This window comes from Tilletiopsis washingtonensis (assembly GCF_003144115.1).
Source record: "Tilletiopsis washingtonensis strain MCA 4186 unplaced genomic scaffold FA09scaffold_10, whole genome shotgun sequence".
In the NCBI taxonomy this organism is placed as follows: domain Eukaryota; kingdom Fungi; phylum Basidiomycota; class Exobasidiomycetes; order Entylomatales; genus Tilletiopsis; species Tilletiopsis washingtonensis.
The window spans coordinates 4,729-23,012 of NW_020312007.1; the positions used below are offsets into that span (position 1 = coordinate 4,729).

At 69.6% G+C, this 18,284-nt stretch overlaps 8 protein-coding genes across 8 annotated transcripts in view; 3 read left to right on the forward strand and 5 right to left on the reverse strand.

Annotated features, from left to right (window-relative positions):
* The window catches only part of FA09DRAFT_360350 (peptidyl-prolyl cis-trans isomerase H), a 1,489-nt gene extending 555 nt beyond the window's left edge, over positions 1–934 (forward strand). Inside the window, exons 2-5 of the mRNA XM_025745222.1 lie at positions 269–310; positions 370–550; positions 599–631; positions 696–934. Coding sequence (XP_025598331.1) covers positions 269–310; positions 370–550; positions 599–631; positions 696–860 — 421 coding nt within the window. The 3' untranslated portion in view covers positions 861–934. The remainder of the gene's footprint in view (positions 1–268; positions 311–369; positions 551–598; positions 632–695) is intronic.
* A 112-nt stretch (positions 935–1,046) lies between these two features.
* On the reverse strand, positions 1,047–3,530 carry FA09DRAFT_297376 (DEAD-domain-containing protein; the record flags this gene model as incomplete). Its single annotated transcript, XM_025740204.1, has 5 exons — positions 1,047–1,290; positions 1,342–1,766; positions 1,844–2,400; positions 2,456–2,939; positions 3,168–3,530. Coding segments are annotated over 5 exons (2,073 nt in total), but the record flags the coding sequence as incomplete, so codon positions are not given.
* Positions 3,531–3,716: 186 nt separating this feature from the next.
* On the forward strand, positions 3,717–4,805 carry FA09DRAFT_338489 (hypothetical protein; the record flags this gene model as incomplete). The annotated part of the gene is made up of 2 exons (XM_025744109.1): positions 3,717–3,980; positions 4,035–4,805. The coding sequence occupies 2 exons, from the start codon at positions 3,717–3,719 to the stop codon at positions 4,803–4,805; spliced, it is 1,035 nt and encodes a 344-aa protein (XP_025598333.1).
* A 49-nt stretch (positions 4,806–4,854) lies between these two features.
* On the reverse strand, positions 4,855–6,080 carry FA09DRAFT_318243 (hypothetical protein; the record flags this gene model as incomplete). The annotated part of the gene is made up of 4 exons (XM_025740899.1): positions 5,490–6,080; positions 5,138–5,434; positions 5,015–5,088; positions 4,855–4,966 (listed from the first exon to the last, which is right to left on the reverse strand). The coding sequence occupies exons 1-4, from the start codon at positions 5,931–5,933 to the stop codon at positions 4,855–4,857; spliced, it is 927 nt and encodes a 308-aa protein (XP_025598334.1). The 5' UTR covers positions 5,934–6,080.
* Positions 6,081–6,164: 84 nt separating this feature from the next.
* FA09DRAFT_329695 (hypothetical protein) lies at positions 6,165–7,068 on the forward strand. The gene is made up of 3 exons (XM_025742283.1): positions 6,165–6,335; positions 6,387–6,512; positions 6,566–7,068. The coding sequence occupies exons 1-3, from the start codon at positions 6,184–6,186 to the stop codon at positions 6,867–6,869; spliced, it is 582 nt and encodes a 193-aa protein (XP_025598335.1). The 5' UTR covers positions 6,165–6,183; the 3' UTR covers positions 6,870–7,068.
* Positions 6,629–12,698, reverse strand: FA09DRAFT_360354 (hypothetical protein). Its single transcript, XM_025745223.1, has 8 exons — positions 12,464–12,698; positions 11,866–12,401; positions 10,495–11,791; positions 7,747–10,445; positions 7,463–7,699; positions 7,364–7,410; positions 7,198–7,310; positions 6,629–7,147 (listed from the first exon to the last, which is right to left on the reverse strand). The coding sequence occupies exons 1-8, from the start codon at positions 12,621–12,623 to the stop codon at positions 6,963–6,965; spliced, it is 5,274 nt and encodes a 1,757-aa protein (XP_025598336.1). The 5' UTR covers positions 12,624–12,698; the 3' UTR covers positions 6,629–6,962.
* Positions 12,699–12,910: 212 nt separating this feature from the next.
* FA09DRAFT_338493 (MFS general substrate transporter) lies at positions 12,911–14,982 on the reverse strand (the record flags this gene model as incomplete). Its single annotated transcript, XM_025744110.1, has 11 exons — positions 12,911–13,138; positions 13,195–13,396; positions 13,448–13,507; positions 13,560–13,713; positions 13,765–13,981; positions 14,037–14,133; positions 14,186–14,262; positions 14,318–14,428; positions 14,479–14,544; positions 14,594–14,703; positions 14,763–14,982. The coding sequence occupies 11 exons, from the start codon at positions 14,980–14,982 to the stop codon at positions 12,911–12,913; spliced, it is 1,542 nt and encodes a 513-aa protein (XP_025598337.1).
* Positions 14,983–15,755: 773 nt separating this feature from the next.
* On the reverse strand, positions 15,756–17,957 carry FA09DRAFT_334177 (alkaline phosphatase-like protein; the record flags this gene model as incomplete). The annotated part of the gene is made up of 11 exons (XM_025743719.1): positions 15,756–15,836; positions 15,892–16,228; positions 16,280–16,383; positions 16,432–16,483; positions 16,532–16,596; positions 16,662–16,705; positions 16,759–17,304; positions 17,355–17,383; positions 17,437–17,570; positions 17,621–17,868; positions 17,921–17,957. 11 exons carry the CDS (start codon positions 17,955–17,957, stop codon positions 15,756–15,758), a joined length of 1,677 nt encoding a protein of 558 aa, XP_025598338.1.
* Positions 17,958–18,284: the final 327 nt, after the last annotated feature.

An 18,284-nucleotide genomic window follows, 5' to 3' on the forward strand; every position in this document is an offset into this window, starting at 1 on the left:
GCAGAGGCGCAGCAGGGCCGCAGCGGTGAGATGGGCAGCGCTGGCAGCGGCGCAGCAGGGCCGCAGCGGTGGGATGGGCAGCGCTGGCAGAGGCGTAGCAGGAGCGCAGCGGTGGGCTGGGTAGCGCTGGGATCTGCTCCGTTGCCGGCAACCGCAGCGGGTACGTGCGCTGCGAGTGCCTGCTGTGTCGCTCTGTGCTGCCCTGGCTGCGCTGCGGCAGGCACCCATGTCAGGGCGACACACGACCGCAATGCTGACTGTCGGCCAGGACGGCGGAGAACTTCCGGCAGCTCTGCACCGGCGAGCATCGGTGAGTGCTGGCCCGACGCAGGTCACACTCCATGCTCTGGCGGCTCATGCGCAGCGCAGCGTGAACCTGCAGCCGCAGGGGTACAAGTCAAGCATCTTCCACAGAGTCATCCGCGACTTCATGGTGCAGGGCGGCGACTTCCTCAACGCCGACGGCAGCGGCAGCTTCTCCATCTACGGCGACAAGTTCGACGACGAGGCGTTTGTGCACAAGCACGATCAGCCGGGCCTGCTGAGCATGGTGCGTGGTGCGCGGTGCTCATGAGGTGCGCTGCTGACTCCAGTGCAGGCCAATTCCGGGCCAAATACAAACGGCTGCCAGGTGAGTCCACGCCGCCGCCAGTGTGCGCAGTCCACACCTCGCACCCGGCCTCACACCCTGCCAGTTCTTCATCACCTGCCAGCCGTGCGACTTCCTCGACGGCAAGCACGTCGTCTTCGGCAAGGTCGTCGAGGGCCTGCTCACGCTGCGCAAGATCGAAAACGTGCCGACGGGGCAGAACAACCGGCCACGCATGGCCGTGCGCATCACCGAGTGCGGCGAGATGTAATGCAGGACTGCACAGGCGCGTGCGTGTGCGGGCATCCATTGCAGAGCTGTCGCGGGCTGCCGCGCTCAGTGCCGTGTAAAGTACTCGCCGAGTTGCGCCAGCGCAGCCTGCGGCAGGCGTCAGCATGGCAAGTGCGCGCCTCATCACGGCACGCACCTCGTATGGCGCCTCCAGCCGCTGTCGCTGGTCATCCTCCAGCGCCGGCAGCTTCTTGACCTTGGCCTTGCGCGCGCTCCGCTCGAGCATTGCGCGAAAGTAGCGCGCCTCCTGCTTCTCGACGAGCGTCCAGGCGTCGCCCTCGCGGCCCGCACGCGCCGTGCGTCCGACGCGGTGGACGTACTTGGCCATGTCGACGGGCGCGTCGTAGGATAGCACGTGGTCGACGTGCGGCAGGTCCATGCCGCGCGAGATCAGGTCCGATGCAATGAGGCTGCGCAGGGGTCAGCACCTCTGCCAGTGCACACGCTCGTGCTCCACTCACACGTCGATCTCGCCGCGCTTAAACCGCGCCAGCACGCGCGCGCGCAGGTGCGGCGTCAGGTCGCTCGAGTACTCCTCGGCGCTGACCGCCGGCCCTGCCCACTGCGCGGCAAAGAACTGCAGCAGCTTCAGCAGCCGGCCCGAGCTCTCGACGCTCTTGGTAAAGACGAGCACGCGGCGCAGCGGCGCCTCGCGCGTGTACAGCAGCGAGAGCAGCACGAGCGGCTTGTCCGCCGGCGCCACGACGGCCATGTGCTCGCGCAGCGTGGCCGGCAGCGCAAAATCGTCGGCGGCATCGATCGTGTGCGTGCGGCTGCCGTCCGCTGCGCTGCGCACGGAGATGAAGCGCGCCTGGCGCAGCTCCAGCGCAGCAATCTTGGCTGGATCGCGCGTGAGCGTCGCGGAGAAGAGCAGCTTCTGGACGTGCTGCGCCGGGAGTCAGCATGCATGTCTGACGCCGTGCTCGCTCCACTCACGCTTTCGCGAGGCACCCGCTGTCCCACTGGCATGCCGCGGCCCGCCGCTTCTTGGCGCAGCCACGCCGGAGCCAGCACAGCGGAGTCACAGTCCTTCTGCGCCGGCTCCAGCGCGCCGAGCAGCCGTGGCAGCCAGCTCTGAAAGCTCTGGGCCAGCAGCCGGTCTGCCTCGTCGATCACCAGCCAGCGCAGGTGCTGCAGGGTGAAGCCGGACGTGGCGTTGAGGTGGTCGACCAGACGGCCAGGCGTGGCCACGACAATGTCGACGCTCTCGCCCAGCGCCTTTGCCTCGCTGGCGAAGCTGCCAAGTCCGAGCGCAGCGGTGCGCAGCGGCGTGCCGCGGCACAGCCGGTCGAACGTGGCGAGCACCTGCGTGACGAGATCGCGCGTGGGCAGCACCACGAGCGCGCGTACCGCCGGAATGATACGTGCGCGCAGCCGCACGACGAGCGGCACCGCATACGCCAGCGTCTTGCCCGAGCCCGTCGGGGCAGACACGCACAGGTCGCGTGCCGGGTGCGATGGGTACAGCGAGGTGGAAACGGCGTCGTCGGCGAGCAGCAGTGGGAGCACAGCGGTCTGGACTGCAAGTCAAGCCAGTGTCAGCTAGCGTACTCGTGTCGCGTGGCTGCTACTCACCAGCGAACCAGTCCTTGACGCCGAGCTCCGCAAGTCTACGCTTCATCTCCGGCCCGACCGGGAACCCGTGCGCCTCGCCGTCCGCGTCGTCCGCATCGAGCGTGCCGCGGTGCGCCGGATCGACGATGGTCGCATCGCGCAGGCCTTGCGGCAGGCCCTGTGCGGCCAGCCGCTCCTGGTCGGGCACAAAGGTGGCGTGCGGCTCGGGAAAGCGCATGAGCGCCTGAGGCGGCTCGGCCGCATCCTTCGGCGTGGCGCTCGCGTCCTCATCGTCGTGAGCCGGAGTCGAGGCCCGTGAGGAAGAGGCGGACGACGAAGCAGAGGAAGATGCAGAGGACGAGGCGCTGGCTGACACTGCAGCTACTGGCTGTGCTGGTGCAGCGATTGGCGGCTCATTCGCTGCGGGCTGCGGCGCCTGCGCTGCGTCGCTGGCTGCTCGCCGTGCCTTCTTGGCAGGCCGTGCGGCGCTGCTCGTCTGTGCAGCCTCTGCCGGCGCTGCCTGCTCTTCCCGTGCCCGCTTGGCCGAGCGCTCCTCGCGCATGCGCCGCTTCTGCTCGCGCCGCAGCAGCCGCTGGCGCTCGAGCTCAAACGCCTCGCCCGCGCCGTCGACCTCCTCGTCGGCGGCCGCCTCACGCGGCGCGGCCGGCGCCTGCGGCGCGGCGATGCTCGGCTGCCGCGCCAGCTTGCCCTCGCCCGGCGCCGGTGCGGCGACGGCCTTGCTCTTGAGCTTGCGGCGCTCCTTCTTGCCGCGCAGGTAGCGCTCCTTTGCCTTTGTGCGCGGCGCCGCGACGCCGGCTGCCGTGCGCGCCTTGTTTGCCGACGCACGCAGCAGCGGCGCGGCCGCGAGACGCGACGGGTGGATGGCAAGGCCCGTACCCAGCACCGGCGCGGGTGCAGCGGCGACACTGGGCCCAGCAGCAGCGCCGGCTCGCGGCGGAGCGGCGGCGCGCTTGGCGGCGATGCGCGCATTGAGCGCCGAGAGGGCGGCGTCGGGCGCAGAGGCGCCAGGCGCAGCGGCGTGGCCCTGCGCCGAGGCGGCCGAGGCGCCGGCGTCGAAGCGCGGCACGCTGAACATGGCGGAGGGCGGTGGAGGATGTGGTGGAGAGCGTGACAGGCAGCCGGAGCGGTGCTCAGAGGGAAGCAGCGAAATCTGGCTGACATAAGCAGGACCTCTCCGCTGCGATGCGCTACCAGTACTCCACAGCCGCCGGCGCCCCGCTCGCGCTTCTCACTCCCCGACCACCACCGCTGCAGCCGCAGCATGCCCGTCGCCGAGCCGGCTGCCGCGTCGCCGCACGAGCCTGCGCCTGCTGCGCCCGTGCCTGCCGCTGCCGCGCGCACGCCGCCGCCGGCGCTCGCCGGCACCGCTCACTCGGCGCTGCAGCGCGTCGTCGCCCACGTCGCCCACGGCCTGCTGGCCCGCCAGCGCGCCGCTCCCGGCGCCGTGCCGCCGCCGCCGCTGCATGCTCTGGCGCAGCAGGCGGGCATCTACGTCGCCGCCCTCGACGGCCTGCGCCTCTGGATCGTGAGTTGGGCGGTGAGGCGCACGCTCGGCGGCGGCGGCTCACACCACGCACAGGACGAGGCGCAGCCGCTGCTGCTGGCAGAGCTCGCGCGCGCCCAGGTGCGCGAGCAGGCCGAGGCGCTCGCAGCCGCACAGGCCGCACAGGCGGAGCTGCAGCGCCTCGAGGAGGAGGCCCGCGTCAAGCGCGAGGCGGAGGCGGCCGAGGCGGCACGTCTGGCGCGCGAGCAGGCCGAGCGCGAGGCCGAAGAGGCACGCCGCGCAGACGAGATGCAGCTCGACACGCCGCCGCTGCCGGAGGAGACAGCAGAGGCGCCGGCGGCCGGCACTGACGTCGTCGCACTCGACTCGGACGACGACGACGACAAGCCGCTCGCGGCAGCCGGAGCAGGCCCCTCTGCGCCCGCAGAGCCCGCGGCAGCCATCGATCTGACCTACAGCCCCGCTGCCACGCCCAGCGCGCCAGCGAGCAGCGACGCCCCTGCCGCGCCGCCTGCGCCGGCCGGCGCAGCGTCGTGGAACCTGCAGGACCCGGCCAGCCTGCTTGCGTCGCTCACCGGCATCGCCGCAGCGCCCGGCCTCGCGAGCTCCGCGCCGGGCGACGCGCCGCCCGCGGCCGCGCAGCCGGACTGGTCGCAGTTCGACCTCTCGTCCATCGGCGATCTGAGCGCATTCGGCGGCGGCCCGCAGACGGGCGAGGACGTGAGCATGGACATGGGGCAGAACCTCGGCGGGCTCGGCGACTTCGACTTTGACTTTGGCGAGTTTGGGCGGCACTTTGGCGCCGGCGACGGCGACGGCGACGGATACGGCGGGCAGAACGCGTAGCGGCGCCGGACAGCGGCACCGCACACTGTATTTGTAATGGCAGCTTGCGTCACACTGGTCTCATTGAGCCGTCTGCCATGGCGGCGTCCTGTCCCGGTACTCTTACTGTCCCGAGCGCAGTCCGCACGTCCGCGATCTCCTGGCGCACCTCGGCACATCGCCTGTCCGTGCGTCAGCATGGCACACGGCACACTCCTGCTGCCACTCACGAGCGCAGCAGCGCCGTCTCGGCGCGCCGGCGGTCGAGCTGGTCGCGCATCGTCTGCTTGAGCGCCTCGCGCGCCTGCAGTAGGGTTCAGCGCGGCAATCAGCACCAGAGCGGGGCGACGCACCTGCCGCGGGCGCAGCTCGTTGACGAGGTGCTGCATGTTGATGATGGCGCTGCGCGCATGCTCCCACTGGTCCATCGCCGTGCTGCGCAGCACGGCGACCTGCCCGCCCGGCGCCTGTTCGTCGGCCTGCCACGCCGTGTACTCGCGCGGCGGGTGCGTGAGGGCGTCGACGAGCGCGAGATGCGCCATGAGAAAGGTGCGCAGCAGCGCCTGCAGCGAGACGCGCCGGTCGGGCTCGGTGGCGTCGTAGAGGCACGGCACGCCCGAGCCCTCGAGCGTCGGCGCCGGCGGCGTGATCTGCCGAGGAGCGCTTCAGTCGTGATGCCACGTCGTCTGCATGGCCCGCGCTCACCTCCCAGCGCTCGCCCCATGTCCAGTAGGCGCCGTCTTGTTCGATCCAGTCGAGGCGCGGCGCGTCCATCTCTGCCAGCACGTCCCAGGCGACCTCGGGCGCCTCGTCTCCTAGCACCGCGCTGGACAGGCGCTCGTCATCGGGAGTCGATGTGCCGTTCGCTGCCGGTGCGGCGCCCTCCTCGGCGGCGGCGGCGCGCAGCACGTCGTTCTGCGCCGCGATGCGCTCGTGCGGCGCCAGTGCGGCCCAGCCGTCGAGCTGCGGGCGCGCGGCGTGCCAGGCCTGCAGCACGGCGAGGCGCGCCATGTTGGCGGGCGTCCAGCGCGCCGCCGACGCCGGCGGCGGCGGGTAGAGCGTCGTGAGGCCGGGCGACGGCGAGCGCGACGGCGAGCGCGACGCGGCGCTGGCGGGCGCCGCCGGCCCGGGCGACGCGGACGGCGACATGGCGCAGGCCGCAAGCGTGCTGGAGCTGCACGCGGGCGTGGAGAGGGCGGTGTGAGTGTGGTGGTGGAGAGAGAGCGAGGATGCGGGGAGCGAGGCCGGCCGGGAAGCAGCCAGCGTCGCCCGAGTGCCGCGCCGGCGTCACGTGCGGCGCGCGCACGTTGGCCCCTCCACATCGAGCACTACGACGGCGGATGGCGTCCTCACCTCATCGGCGATCCTTCGCTACTCCTGCACCACCACCACGGCCAGCATGACGTCCTACCTGCCCTACGATATCCAGTCGCTCCTGCCGCGCGGCGGGCCCAGCGTCGCCTCGCTGCCCGCCCACGGCGCGCCGGCACCGAGCCTGCCGGGCGTGCGCTTCTCGCGTCCGACGTGCGTCGCCTTCGTGCGCCACTGCGGGTGAGTCGCAGGTGCCCGGATTGCGCTGCGCTGCGCTCACACTCCGCACAGCTGCCCCTTTGCCGAGGCCGAGGTGCGCTCGCTGCGCGACGTCGCTCAGGCGCGCGACGACGTCGACATCGTCATCATCACGCACTCGGAGCAGGACGTGGCGCAGGAGTGGTTCAAGAGCGTCGGGTGCGTGCGAGCCGCTGCATTGCCGTGGCAGGCAGCCCACCCATCCTCCGCAGCGGCGACGACTTCCCGCAGTCGCGCGTCACGCTGCTCGCCGACTCGACGCGCGAGCTGTACGCGGCGTGGGGCCTCGGCGCGCTGCCGCTCACCGGCCTCTTCTCGTGGGCCATGGTCGGCGAGCTGCGCGCGCTGGCGTCGCAGGGCATCAAGAACCGCCGCACGGGCGCCGGCAGCTGGCGCTGGCAGAACTCGGGCGGCTTCGTCGTGGATGCGGCGGGCAAGGTGCGCTGGCACAAGGTCGCCACGCACGCCGGCGACACGGTCGACTACGCCGCCGCGCTCAAGGACGCCGGCGTGTAGCCGCGCAGTGTGGGCTCTGCCGTGGCCGCCAGTCTACCCTGCGCCGGCCCTGGAATCGCCCGTCTTTGCACATACGGTGACTCGTTGATTGCCTCACGCGCGGCTCTTCTTGCTCGCACCCGTGCCCGCCGCCGCGCCCGCCTTGCGCTTCGTGCCCTGCGCCGGCGCGCCGCCCATGAGGGCCTCGCGCACGACGGCGTACTCGCGCTCGAACGCCTGCTCAAACGCGCGCGCCCACGCCAGCACGTCGTCGTTGCCGTCGTTGAAGCGGTAGCAGTCTGGCGCGGCGTGAGCAGCGCGACGTGCGGCGATGCACAGGCCCACTCACTCTGCAGCATCAGGCGCACGTCGTCGGCCAGCGCGTCGGGGTTGTCGTAGGCATTCAGCTCCTTGAGCTTCGTGGCAATGAGCGAGAGGTCGCGTGCGTCCTCTTTGCGAATGCTGGACACGGACGAGTGAGCTTCGCCTCGCGCCGCGACCGGCACCGCACCCACATGGAAAAGTAGTTGGGCAGCATCGTCGTGTCGACGGGCTTGGCGAACTGCGCGCCACCGAGTGAGACAGACCCAGCCGCGCAGGCCGTCCGCACTCACCAGCTGCGCCTCGTGCACCTTGCCCAGCCGCGTGAGCATGCCCGACAGCTTCGACTTCTCCTGGTCGTCGAGGCGGCGCACCATGGCCGCGCCAAACTCCTTGCGCCAGATGCGCTCGAGCGCGTCGGCCTGCACCGCCGGCGCCGTGCCCGGTGGGTTGAACTGATGCGCGTTGCGCACAATGAGCAGAAAGTCCTCGGCGAAGTGCGCCATGTCCGTGTACTCGTGCGCCACGAGCTGCTGCGCGTCAGCGAGGCACAGAAGACACGCTTCGGGCGCCTCACCTTCTTCTCCATCGTCTGCAGGTCCATCGGATTGGCAATCTCCTCGTAGTACGCCGGCAGCATGGCCGCGTCGACGGGGAAGCGGAAGAATTCCGACTCGGGCTTCTTCTTGAGGTTCGCCAGCAGCGCCTTGCTCTGCTTGAAGTGGATCGGCTCGCCGCGGCCGGCGGCGACGGGGTCGGCCTCGCACTCCTTGCGGCTGCGCGCTGGCCTGCTGAACGACGGACCGGCCGAGGGGTCGACGGGCGCCGGCGACGCCGCAGCGGCCGCCTTGACGGGCTTCGCCAGCACCACACGCTTCTTGTCGGCCTTCTTCGGCTTGGCCTCGAGCTTCTCGGGCGACGCGGCGCGTGGAACGCTGGCAGCCAGGGCCTCCTCGGGCGACGACGGCTCAGACGAGGCTGCGCGCGGCGGCGGAGTGACCTCGCGGCGCGGCGGCGGCGAAGCAGCAGGAGGTGGGTCGTCGCGAGGCTTGGGCTTGAGCTTCAGCTTCAGTCCGATCTTAATCTTCGGCGCGGCTGGCGGCTCGGCCGCGGCGGGCGCCCCAGCGTCTGGCTCTGCCTGGACTGCAGTCGGCTCGTGCGGCGCAGCATTCGCAGCCTGGACCGCCGGCGGAGCTGGCTCCTCGGCCGCCTGAGCCTCGTCGGCCGATGCGGCGGCGCTCGCAGCAGCAGAGGCCGCCGCTGCGCCCGCACGCGCCTTGGCCTCCGTCTGCGCAATCGTCTTGCTGATGCCGGCCCAGCGCTTGGTAAAGGCATCCTCGAGCGCCAGCGCATCGCGGTGCACGCGTGCTGTCGTGGCGGGCGTATACGTCTTGGCGTTTTGCGTCATCAGCTCGATGTCGCTCTTGAACTCGAAGCGGTCCTTGTACAGGCCCTCGTTGAGCTTGCTCTTGATCGACGACAGGTCGATCGGCGTCTCGATGACGTTGAAGTAGTTTGGCGCGTGGTCGCGCACCGGGTCGACTGGGTGGCGGAAGAGCATCGAGTGCTTGCCCATGCGCCGGTCGTCGAAGAGGTCCTTGAGCAGACTGCGGCACACCGTCAGGTCGGACGGCGACATGCCAGACGTCTGCGCCACGTCGAGCGGCTTGGCCTTGCGCGGACGCGGCGCCTTGGCCTTCGGTGCGGGCGCCGGCTTGGCCTGTGCTGCCGTGGAGAAGGACACGCGCGGGCCGCTCGCCTGCACGGCGACGTCGTCTGCGGGCGCAATCTCGGCCGTACTGGGCGCCTCGCTGGCCGCGGCATCGAGATTCTTGAGCTTGATGCGCGTGGTCGTGGGCGTCGACACTGCGCCTTCGCCCGCCAGCGCGCCGCTGAGACTCGGCATGCGCACGCGGATCGACAGCTTCTGCTGCTGGAACGGCACCTCGTGCTCGACGCTCGGCTTGAAGAGAATGTCGGCAAACTTGAGCAGTGCCCAGCGCGCAGACATGTCCGCGTCTGGCGCCAGCAGCGCAGAGAGGAAGCCTTCGCGCACGCCGGCCGAGCGGCCCAAGTCGCGGCGCAGCGGCTTGAGCTTCGAGTCCACTGCGCCGTCGCCCTGCTCGCCGTCGAGGTCGTCCATACCGCCCTCTTCAAGCAGGCTCGCCGTGGCAAAGTCTCCTGCCGAGACGGCGACAGCCAGCGCCTCGCAGATGGCACGCGCGAGCCCGCGCTTGACGAGGCGGCTCTCGTCGGTGCGCAGCACGGCGAACAGATAGCGCGTAATGACCTTGTGCTGCAGGCCGCGCAGCAGCAGCAGGCAGTTGAAGGCCGTCGACCGGACGGGCGCGAAGCTGCCCTGCCGCGTGTACGACAGGTACAGTGGCAGGTCGACCGGCTGTAGGTTGGCCAGCGTGAGCGACGTGTTGAAGTCGAGCGCCGCCATGGTGATGACGTTGTGGTACGACGGCACGAGCTTGTCGAGCTCGCGGAAGCGCTCTACCTCGTAGCGCGCCTGGAAGAGCAGGTCGTCGTCGTCGGCGGCGTCTGGGTCCTCCGAGGCCGGCACGTAGCCGCCGTGCACGTGCGACTCGACTGGCACAAATGCACTCGCGAGCGCCTCGATGGCGCCGGCGACGTAGAAGTCGTCGACGAACTTGTTCGTCGAGTTGTCGTTGTAGCGCAGCACGTTGATGAGGAAGCGCTTGACGGACGGCAGCGTGCGGCCGCGCGGATTGCGCACGCGGCTGATGGCTGCGACGAGGGCGCGCTGCACGAAATAGTCGGCGAGGTCGCTGAAGTCGTTGGCGCGCGGGATGCACGGCACGTCGAGCAGGCTGGTCAGGCGCTCAGTGACCGCTGCAGGCGGCTCGTGGCAGTGGCGCGCGCGGAAGAGCATGAGCAGATGGAAGAGGCCGAGGTATTGGTGCTCCGGCACGGCGCACGACACGAGCGCGTTGGCCGCCTCGATGCGCACGCGGAAGAAGTACTTGGGCACGAGCACCGTGCGCGTGAGCATCGAGCTCGAGATGGGGTTCGGCAGCTGCGCGAGCGCCTGGATCGCCGCAACCTGCGCCACGACGTCGCGGTCGCGCTCAAGCTGAGAGACCCACATGAAGTCGGGCTGCTGGAAGTACACGGCCGAGAGCCACTCAAAGTCGGCGTCCATGCGGATCCACTCGTGCGGCGCCTGCGACATGATCTTCTCGTCCTCCTCGGTCCAGTCGGCGACGCGCCACTTGTCGCGCTGTGCCTCGTCCTCCCACATCGAGCACGCTGACACAAAATCAGTAGCGGTTGGCAGGCCGATCATCACAGCACTCACAGAAGCCGAGGTCCAGCATCGTCATCGCCTCTGCGGCGTCTTGGTCGCCCTCGGCGGCCGCGGCGGCCGCCGCCTGCCGCGCCTGGAAGCGCTTCGTGTTGCGGCGCACGCGCTTGTACTTGGTGTTGAAGGGCACTTCGATCTTCTTGGACACCGAGTTGATGTCAAAGACGTGCTCGTACGGCGTGCCGTCGGCCTCGTGGATGCGCGCCGTCATCTGCCCCTCGAACACGGCCACGGGGTTCGAGTGCGCCGCCTCCTCGGGGTGGTTCGCGGCAAAGATCGCGGCCGGCGACTCCTGCCGGATGTGAAACTCGATGATGAGCTTCTTGCGGTTGAACTCGGCGTCGACGAAGAAGCGCGGACAGCCGCTGCCGTAGATCCACTGCTCGGTGAACGTGCGCAGGTCGACGTTGCTGACCTTGCGGCAGGTGCGCAGAAAGTTGTGCGTGCTGAGCGCGTTGTTGGCCATCTCGCCGGTCAGCGCCTGCAGCAGCACGCGCGGCACGACGCGGCCCAGGCCGAGCGACGCGCCCGCCTTGCACAGCCGCCGGTCGAGGATGTAGAGCACGAGCGGAGCCTTGAGGTTGATGAACGGCAGCAGCGCCTCGTCGGGTGGCTCGCCGACGCCGTGCTGGTACATCGGCGGCATGCCCACGTCCCACGCACACAGGCGGTCCACGTCCTTCTTCAGGCGGAAGCGGTACTCGTTCTGCCCCATGAGCTTGCGCAGGAAGAGTGCCGCCATGTGCTGGCTCAGCCCGTTGACCAGCCACGTGTCGGACCAGGCGCGCTGGATGATGTTGATGCCGAACCACTGAAACGCGACTGTCTGGTGCAGCACGAGGCGCGTCTCGAGGGCCTGCTCGATGACGTTGGCGGCGTGCAGCAGGTCGGACGACAGCAGCGACAGCGTGGACGCCGCGTGGCAGTCTGCCGGCGGCTCGTCGACAAAGACAAGCTTGAGCGAGCTGAACGGGTAGGAGCCAAAGTCGCGCGAGTAGTAGTCGACGGCCAGACGCACAGTCGCCACGGACGCGCGCAGCTCGTCCATCCGGCCGGGCAGGCAGAACGCCAGCAGCTGCAGCTGTCCAGCGTCGCCGTCCTGTGCGGCGTGTGCTGCCGTGGCAGACGTCTTGGCGCCGAGCCCGGCCACGCCGCTGCCGCGGCTGTCGCTCGCCGCGAGCATGTCGTGCATTTCAAACGGCCCGATGGCGAACGCCATGTGCTGGATCGTCGTCGGCACCGACTGCGAGTAGTAGAAGATGGTCTTGGACGAGTTGAACGGATGTGCGACCTGCCCGACTGGCGTCAGTCGCTGCCTCGCACAGCCCATCGCCAGGCCGATCAAGACCCCTCTGCTGCACTCACCTGCTCGACAAGATCTCCAGTGCACGCGACCAGCACCTCTGAGCTGTCCTCTTCCACCGCGCCGCCGAACCTCCGCGGCACGACAAACTCCAGCTCCCAAGTGCAGCGCTCCCACAGGCTGTCGACGCACGGCACCCAGCAGCGCGCCCAGTCTGGGCACGAGGGCGCCGTGTACGCGTGCGGCACGCGATACGGGTGCTCCTGCGACGGCAGCACAAACTGAATGGCCTCAGCCGGGTTGCGCAGTACGTACTCGATGCGCACGACCAGCGGCGCGAACTCGACGTGCGCCGCGGAGCCGCCGGGCGTGGGCGCATCCAGGGCCGCGGCATCCGGCGCAGCAGCCTCGAGCGAGACATCGCTGGGCAGCAGCACCGAGAGCTCGCCGCCGGCGCCGTCCGACGCCGCGGCATACAGCTTGCGCTTCAGCTCCGGGTAGAGATGCACATCTGCCGGGTCGGAGATCGAGACGCCCGAGAGGTGGTCGACGAAGGAGTACTCGGCCGGCGTGCCGCCGACGTAGATGCGCTGGATCGCTGCAGAACAGACGCGACATGAGCGAGAGGAGCACAGCAGGGCCCAGCGACAGCACACGCACAGGCCTGGCGGCAGTTGAGGTGCACGACACGCAGCGCCCGGTCCGTCGGCACAATGGTCAGCTCCGTGTAGCCGGCGAGGGCCGCGGCGCCAAAGTCGACCTCGAGCGCGACCTTCTGGTGCGAGAGCGAGAAGCCGCGCGACGGGCCGGCGCGCTGCATCGCGGCTCGCAGGGACGCCAGCTGGGCAGCGCTGCCGCAGTGGCCGAGGGCGGTGAGTGGGCGGAGAGGATGGTGGGCAGGAGCGAAGGAGCCGCCGTCGTCGCGCGACCTCCGCTCGCCTCGAGGGCGCGCGTGCGGCGCGTGCGCGGCTGACGTAAGCACGCTCGCGCCCCGCCTCCACCCCCTGCGATGCACGCAGCGCTCAGCAGGCTGTTTCCTCACCACCACCCCATGCGATCATTACGGTACATCGGATAGTCTACGGCACACCACGTCTGCGACCCGCCTCAGCACTGGTAGCGCCAGCCCAAGCGCCACGCCTCGGCGCCGGCCTTGTCGGCCTCGCCGCTCTCGCGCCGCGCCGCCTCCTCGCGGTCGAGGCGCCGATTGGCACGGCTGAGCAGCACCCACAGCGTCGACGCGCAGCCGATGGCAAACAGCAGCCAGCCGATGGTGAACACCTGCGAGTAGCGGTAGGCGTGGTTCGGAATGGTGCCCAGCGGCACGCGGTAGAGCTGAGGTGGACGTGTCAGTGCGGTGCGCCACGCTCTGCGCTCCCTGGGCGACTCACGTTCGTGCCGATGATGGAGCCGATGTTGCCGATCGTGATCATTGCCGCCAGGCCGACGGCACGCTTCGTCTGGCCCATGATGTTCTCGCTCGGCCACGCCAGCAGCAGCGCGTTGGCGGCGTAGATGCCGGCGGCCGCGAGAAACACGGCCGTGTACTTGCCGCCGACCGTCGGGCTGGTGATGAGCACGATGTAGCCGAGGCTGTGCGCGGCGTGTCAGCAAGCGGCCAGCGATGCCATGGCGCATACGCACATCGTGAGTGACAGCGCGCCGATGATGAACGGCGCACGCAGGCCGACGCGGCGCGAGGCCCTGCACGGATGATCAGCAAGCGCAGCAGAGCGCACGTCCGGGCACGCCTCACCAGGTGCAGGCCATCGTGCAGAGGAACGCGAAGAAGTACGGCGGAATGGTGAGCAGCTGCACTTGGTAGCTGCGGTAGCCCAGGCCCTGGATGATGGCCGGCAGGAAGATCGAGAGCGTGTAGAGCGAAAAGGCCGCGCCGTGGAAGAGGAACGCTGCGGCGGGAGGTCAGGCGGCGCTCCTCAGCTGCGGCCGAGGCGACGCACCGTAGAGCCACACGTGCACGTCCTTGAGCGCATCCGTCACGGCCGACCACTCGAACTTCTGGTCCTCGGTGGCGTCGCTGTCGATCGACAGGCGCGCAAAGACGATGCTCTTCTCGCGCTCGGTGAGGCCCCTGGTGTACGCCGGCCACGCGGGGATCGCCCAGATGGCAATCACGCCGAACACGACGGTCAGCGCGCCCTCGAGCTGGAACAGCCACTGCAGCGAGGCGTGTCAGCCATGCGCGCCGGCCGCCCTGGGCCACAGCACGTACCCGCCAGCCCTCCTGCCCGCCGATGCCGTCCATGCGAGTGATGGCGTACGCAAGGATGCCGCCAAGCGAGCCGGCGGCGGCGGCGGCGGAGAAGAAGCTGCGGATACGGTCAGCCGGCGCGCGGCAGCTGCTGTGCCGTATCGACGCACAAGGACACACGCGCCACGCGCTCCTGGCGCGTGTACCAGCGCGAGAAGATGTACACGCAGCCGGGGAACAGGCCGCTCTGGCGGTGGCTGAGAGTCAGCAGCCAGGCAGGCACGCCTCGCTGCGCAGCTCACCTCGAACATGCCGAGCAGGAAGCGGATGGCGAGGATCTGCGGCTGGTTCTGCGAGAAGCCCATGGCGATGCTGATGGCGCCCCACGCGATGGTGAGGAATGCCAGCCACCACTGCAGCAGGTGTCAGCAGCGAGCAGGACAAGCGCAGGCACAGCACGCACTGCGGGAGAGCGGGCAGAGACGACCTTGAGCACGAGGTTGGCGGGAATCTCGAAGATCACGTAGCCCTGCAAGCTGTCAGCGGCAGGGTGCGGCCCGAATGCCACGCCGACGCACAATGAAGAACATCGTCACGACGAGCGGGTAGTTGGTGATGCGGATGTCGCGCTCGATGCCCTCGACCTTGGCGTTGCCGATGTTGCTGCGGTCGAGGAAGGAGAGCAGGTCTGCGCGCGCAGAGGTCAGCGTGCCGGCCCCGGCGAGCGCCGCCCGCATGCCTACGCACACAGCGCCGTGAGGATGGGCAGCAGCAGCCAGTCGACCTTGCGCAGCAGGGCGCGCTCCTCGGCGGCCGTGTAGGTGAGCGTCTCGCCGTTGGGCTGGCGGAAGGTGCGCGTGTCCTCGGCATCGCTGCCGGCGCCCGAGCTCGCGCCGGCCTTCTCGCCGTCGAGCGAGTAGGCGGGCGACGCCGGTGCAGGCTGCTCCGTGGTTCCGAGAGAGGCCATGGCGAGTGAGATTGTGGTGAGAGGCAGGGCCGCGCGGTGCGGCCACGAGAGCGAGGGGCTTAAGAGCGCGGCCCGGCAGGCCCGGCGATCCGGCAAGCGTCCATCGTGCCATGCGTGCAGGCTGCAGCACGCCAGCTCTGCATCTTGGGACCTGCAGTAAGAGTGCTCAGGCTCGGCCAAGAGAAGCGGCACCGGTGCAGTGGAAGCGTGCTGCTCGCTGTGCCTGGGAAGGTGTGCTTGGGCGCGGGCAGCGGAGTCCGGCTGCAGCGCAAGGCCGCCACGCCGAGGCCGGTGCGCACACCCCGCGACGGCATGCCCGAAGCGCATCTGCGCTGCGTCGCAGGTCCCTTTCATGCGCTCTGCTGCTACAGATGCTGGCTGCCGGCGTGGTGCTGCGGTCTGTCTGTGCAGGCTGCTGGGCTCGGCGCAGGGCGCATGTGCTGTCAGCGGCAAGCGCGCCAGGGCGTCTGGGGATGGCGTGCTCGCTGTTGCTCCACCGCGCCGCGCCGCCAGGCGAGCTGCCTCGGGCGGCTGACGGCACTAGCACGGCGCGCTGTTCCCACGCCTGCAAGCACGCCACGGACGCGCACAGCTGCACCCTCCGCACGCGACAGCATCGCATTTCACGCTTGCCGGCGCCACACCCCTCCAAGCATCGCCGCAGCCGCTCGCTATTGAGTGCACAATCAGCCCGGACAGACGGTGCGTCTGCCGGCCGCGGCACTGCGCCGCTGTAAGAGCGGGCGTGCCTGAAGGGCCACGACGTTTCTTGGCTAGTGAGCGCCATAGCCGACCTGCCACCGCTCGGCGTCGATGGTTACCACGCCGACCTCGAGCTCGTACGCGGCCCACGCCTGCGCCACTGCCCGTCAGTACGAGCTGTACTCGCGTTGCCGTCGCCACACGCACCTGCAGCAGGCTTGCCAGGCGCTGCGGCTGTTCCGGCGCCAAGTCGTGCGCCTCGGCCGGGTCGTGCGCAAGGTCGAAGAGCTGCCAGCGGCCCGGACCCTCGGGCGGCGGGATGAAGAGCGCCTTGAATGTGCCCTGCCGTACGGCCTGCTGTCCAAACAGCTCCCAGCCGTGAAAGTCGCCCGCGTCGTCGTGCGGCTGAGCCGCAGTGCCTCGCAGCCACGGCAGCCACGTCCGTCCGCGTGGCGCATGGATGGCGCGGCCGTGCCACAGCGGCGCAGGATGGCGCACGCCGGCGAGGTCGAGTGTCGTCGGCAGCACGTCCATCACCGTCGTGCTGCGAGACGCCTGTCAGCCGTGTCCATCGCTGGCGCCGCGCTCTGCTCACAAGGCGTCGGAGCGGTGCTCGCGGTACATCGACGCGCCGTCGTGGAGCCTGGGCGGCAGATGGACGATCGCTGGGCAACGGATGCCGCCCTCGGTGATCCATGCCTGTGTGAGAGTCAGCACATCGCCCATCGCCAGAGCCTCCTCACCCACCTTGTACATGGACGACGGCGCCGTACTGCTCTGCGCCCACATCGGGCCATACCTGCGGGCGGTGAGCACCAGCAGCAGGGGCCGAGAGCGCCGCACTCACCAAACGAAGGAGTCCTCGCGTCCGATGTTGTCGAGCGCGTTGTTGTGCGTCGCCTGGATGCGCTTCTGCGTGTTTTCGCCAAAGTTGCGAAGAGGTCAGCACGGCTTCAGTTTCAGTCTCTCGTCCGCACGCACAGAGGCAGCGCCTCAAGAAGAGCGCCCTCTGCGCCATTGTCTGCGCTCGGCGGGTCAGCTTCTGCTTCGTGCATGCCACTCACACACACTCACCGCTCATGAAGAGGATGAACGTGTTGTCCAGCTCGCCAGTCTCGCGGAGCCGCTGCAGGACGCGCCCAATGTTGGCGTCCATGAGCTCGACCATCGCGGCGTACACCTCCATGGCGCGCTGGCTCTCGGCCTGCTCCTGCGCCGACATGGCAGCCCAGGACGTGTCTCGGCCGCAGTAGCGCTCACGCGCCGGAGCGGCTGCCGATGCTGCATCCTCAGTCACGAGGCCGGCCTTCACCAGCCCCGCCAGACGCCGCTGACGGAGCGCGTCAGGCCCGTCAGCATAGACGCCCCGGTACCTCTCGCACACCTCGCGCGGCGCCTGCAGCGGCCAGTGAGGCGCCGTGAAGGTGAGCAGGCCGAGCCACGGCTTGTGCGGGCTCTCTGCGCGCGCTTCGGCGTGGAAGTCCAGCCAGCGGTCGGTGAACACGGCGGACGAGTAGAAGGGCGTCGGCAGCTCGTCCTGGGCGAGCAGCCGCCGGTCCTCGCGGTACGTCGCAGGGAAGACGACGTCCTGCCCATCGACCTGAGGCGGCCGCCATGCGTCTGCCCCGCCGTCAGTGGCTCTCTGACACTCTGCGTCGGCCCACACCCACAGTGATTGCCCGCGCCCGGAAGCAGGACCCTGCAGTCGAAGCGTCAGAGGTCATCTGTGAACTTTGACTGCGCCCGACGCACCACGACTTGTCAAAGCCTCGCGCGTGCGGACTGGCCTCCTCAGTGAGGCCGAGGTGCCACTTGCCGGCAATGAAGCTGGTGTGCGAGTCGCGCAGAATCTCGGGTAGCGTCACGACTTGGCCATTCAGGACGCCCTGCGCAGCAAGATCAGCGCCGCAATAGACTACCTTACGCCTGGCCGTACCTCGTAGCCGGGCTGACCCTGGAACTCTGCCTTGCGCCCGATAGTTTCTGCCATCTGGCCCAGGCCCGTGAGGTGGTGGTCCACGCCCGTGAGCAGCATCGAGCGCGTCGGCGAGCAGGCCGAGGCCGTGTGAAAGTCTGTGAGGCGCACGCCCGTCGGCGCCGCAGCGAGCGAGTCGAGGTGCGGCGTGCGGATCTCGGAGCCGTAGCAGCCCAGGTCGCTGAAGCCCAGATCATCGGCGACGATGACTGCCACGGGCGCCTCAGCTCCAGACATGCGGCCCATGTGGAGGCCTCTCACTGAGGATGTTCGGCGCAGCAGACGCTGCGGAGGCCATGGCTCCAGAGACTCGAGTGACGATTTGAGATGGTGGTAGGGGAGACACGATGCGTGCCGGCTGCGGGACACATCGCGATGCCAGCCGCGAGGTGGCATGTGCAGCCAGCAGGTGCAGCATGCATATCTGCAGCGAGCACGCGCAGCGCACGCCATCTCGAGGAGCTCGCCGCGCTGCGCCCTCGTCGGCGCCGCGGTCCGACACGCCCCTCTCGCAGGCGTCGCGGGCACGCATCCTGTGACGAGCAACACAGCAGGGCACGCAGCCTCTGCACCTACGCGTGCCGCACAGCAGGCCTCGGCAACGGTGACAGGGGGTATCATTGCG

Bases quoted from the DNA above. Each gene is read 5' to 3' on its own strand.
- FA09DRAFT_360354 (XM_025745223.1), bottom strand. From the start codon at position 12,623: ATGCAGCGCGCCGGCCCGTCGCGCGGCTTCTCGCTCTCGCACCAGAAG. The intron at 10,446-10,494 runs GTGAGTGCTGTG...ATTTTGTGTCAG, and splicing joins GATGCTGGACCTCGGCTTCT to CGTGCTCGATGTGGGAGGAC. The intron at 7,148-7,197 runs GTGAGTGGGCCT...ACGCCGCGCCAG, and splicing joins CGTGCGCCTGATGCTGCAGA to ACTGCTACCGCTTCAACGAC.
- FA09DRAFT_329695 (XM_025742283.1), top strand. From the start codon at position 6,184: ATGACGTCCTACCTGCCCTACGATATCCAGTCGCTCCTGCCGCGCGGC. The intron at 6,336-6,386 runs GTGAGTCGCAGG...CACTCCGCACAG, and splicing joins GCCTTCGTGCGCCACTGCGG to CTGCCCCTTTGCCGAGGCCG. The intron at 6,513-6,565 runs GTGCGTGCGAGC...CATCCTCCGCAG, and splicing joins GAGTGGTTCAAGAGCGTCGG to CGGCGACGACTTCCCGCAGT.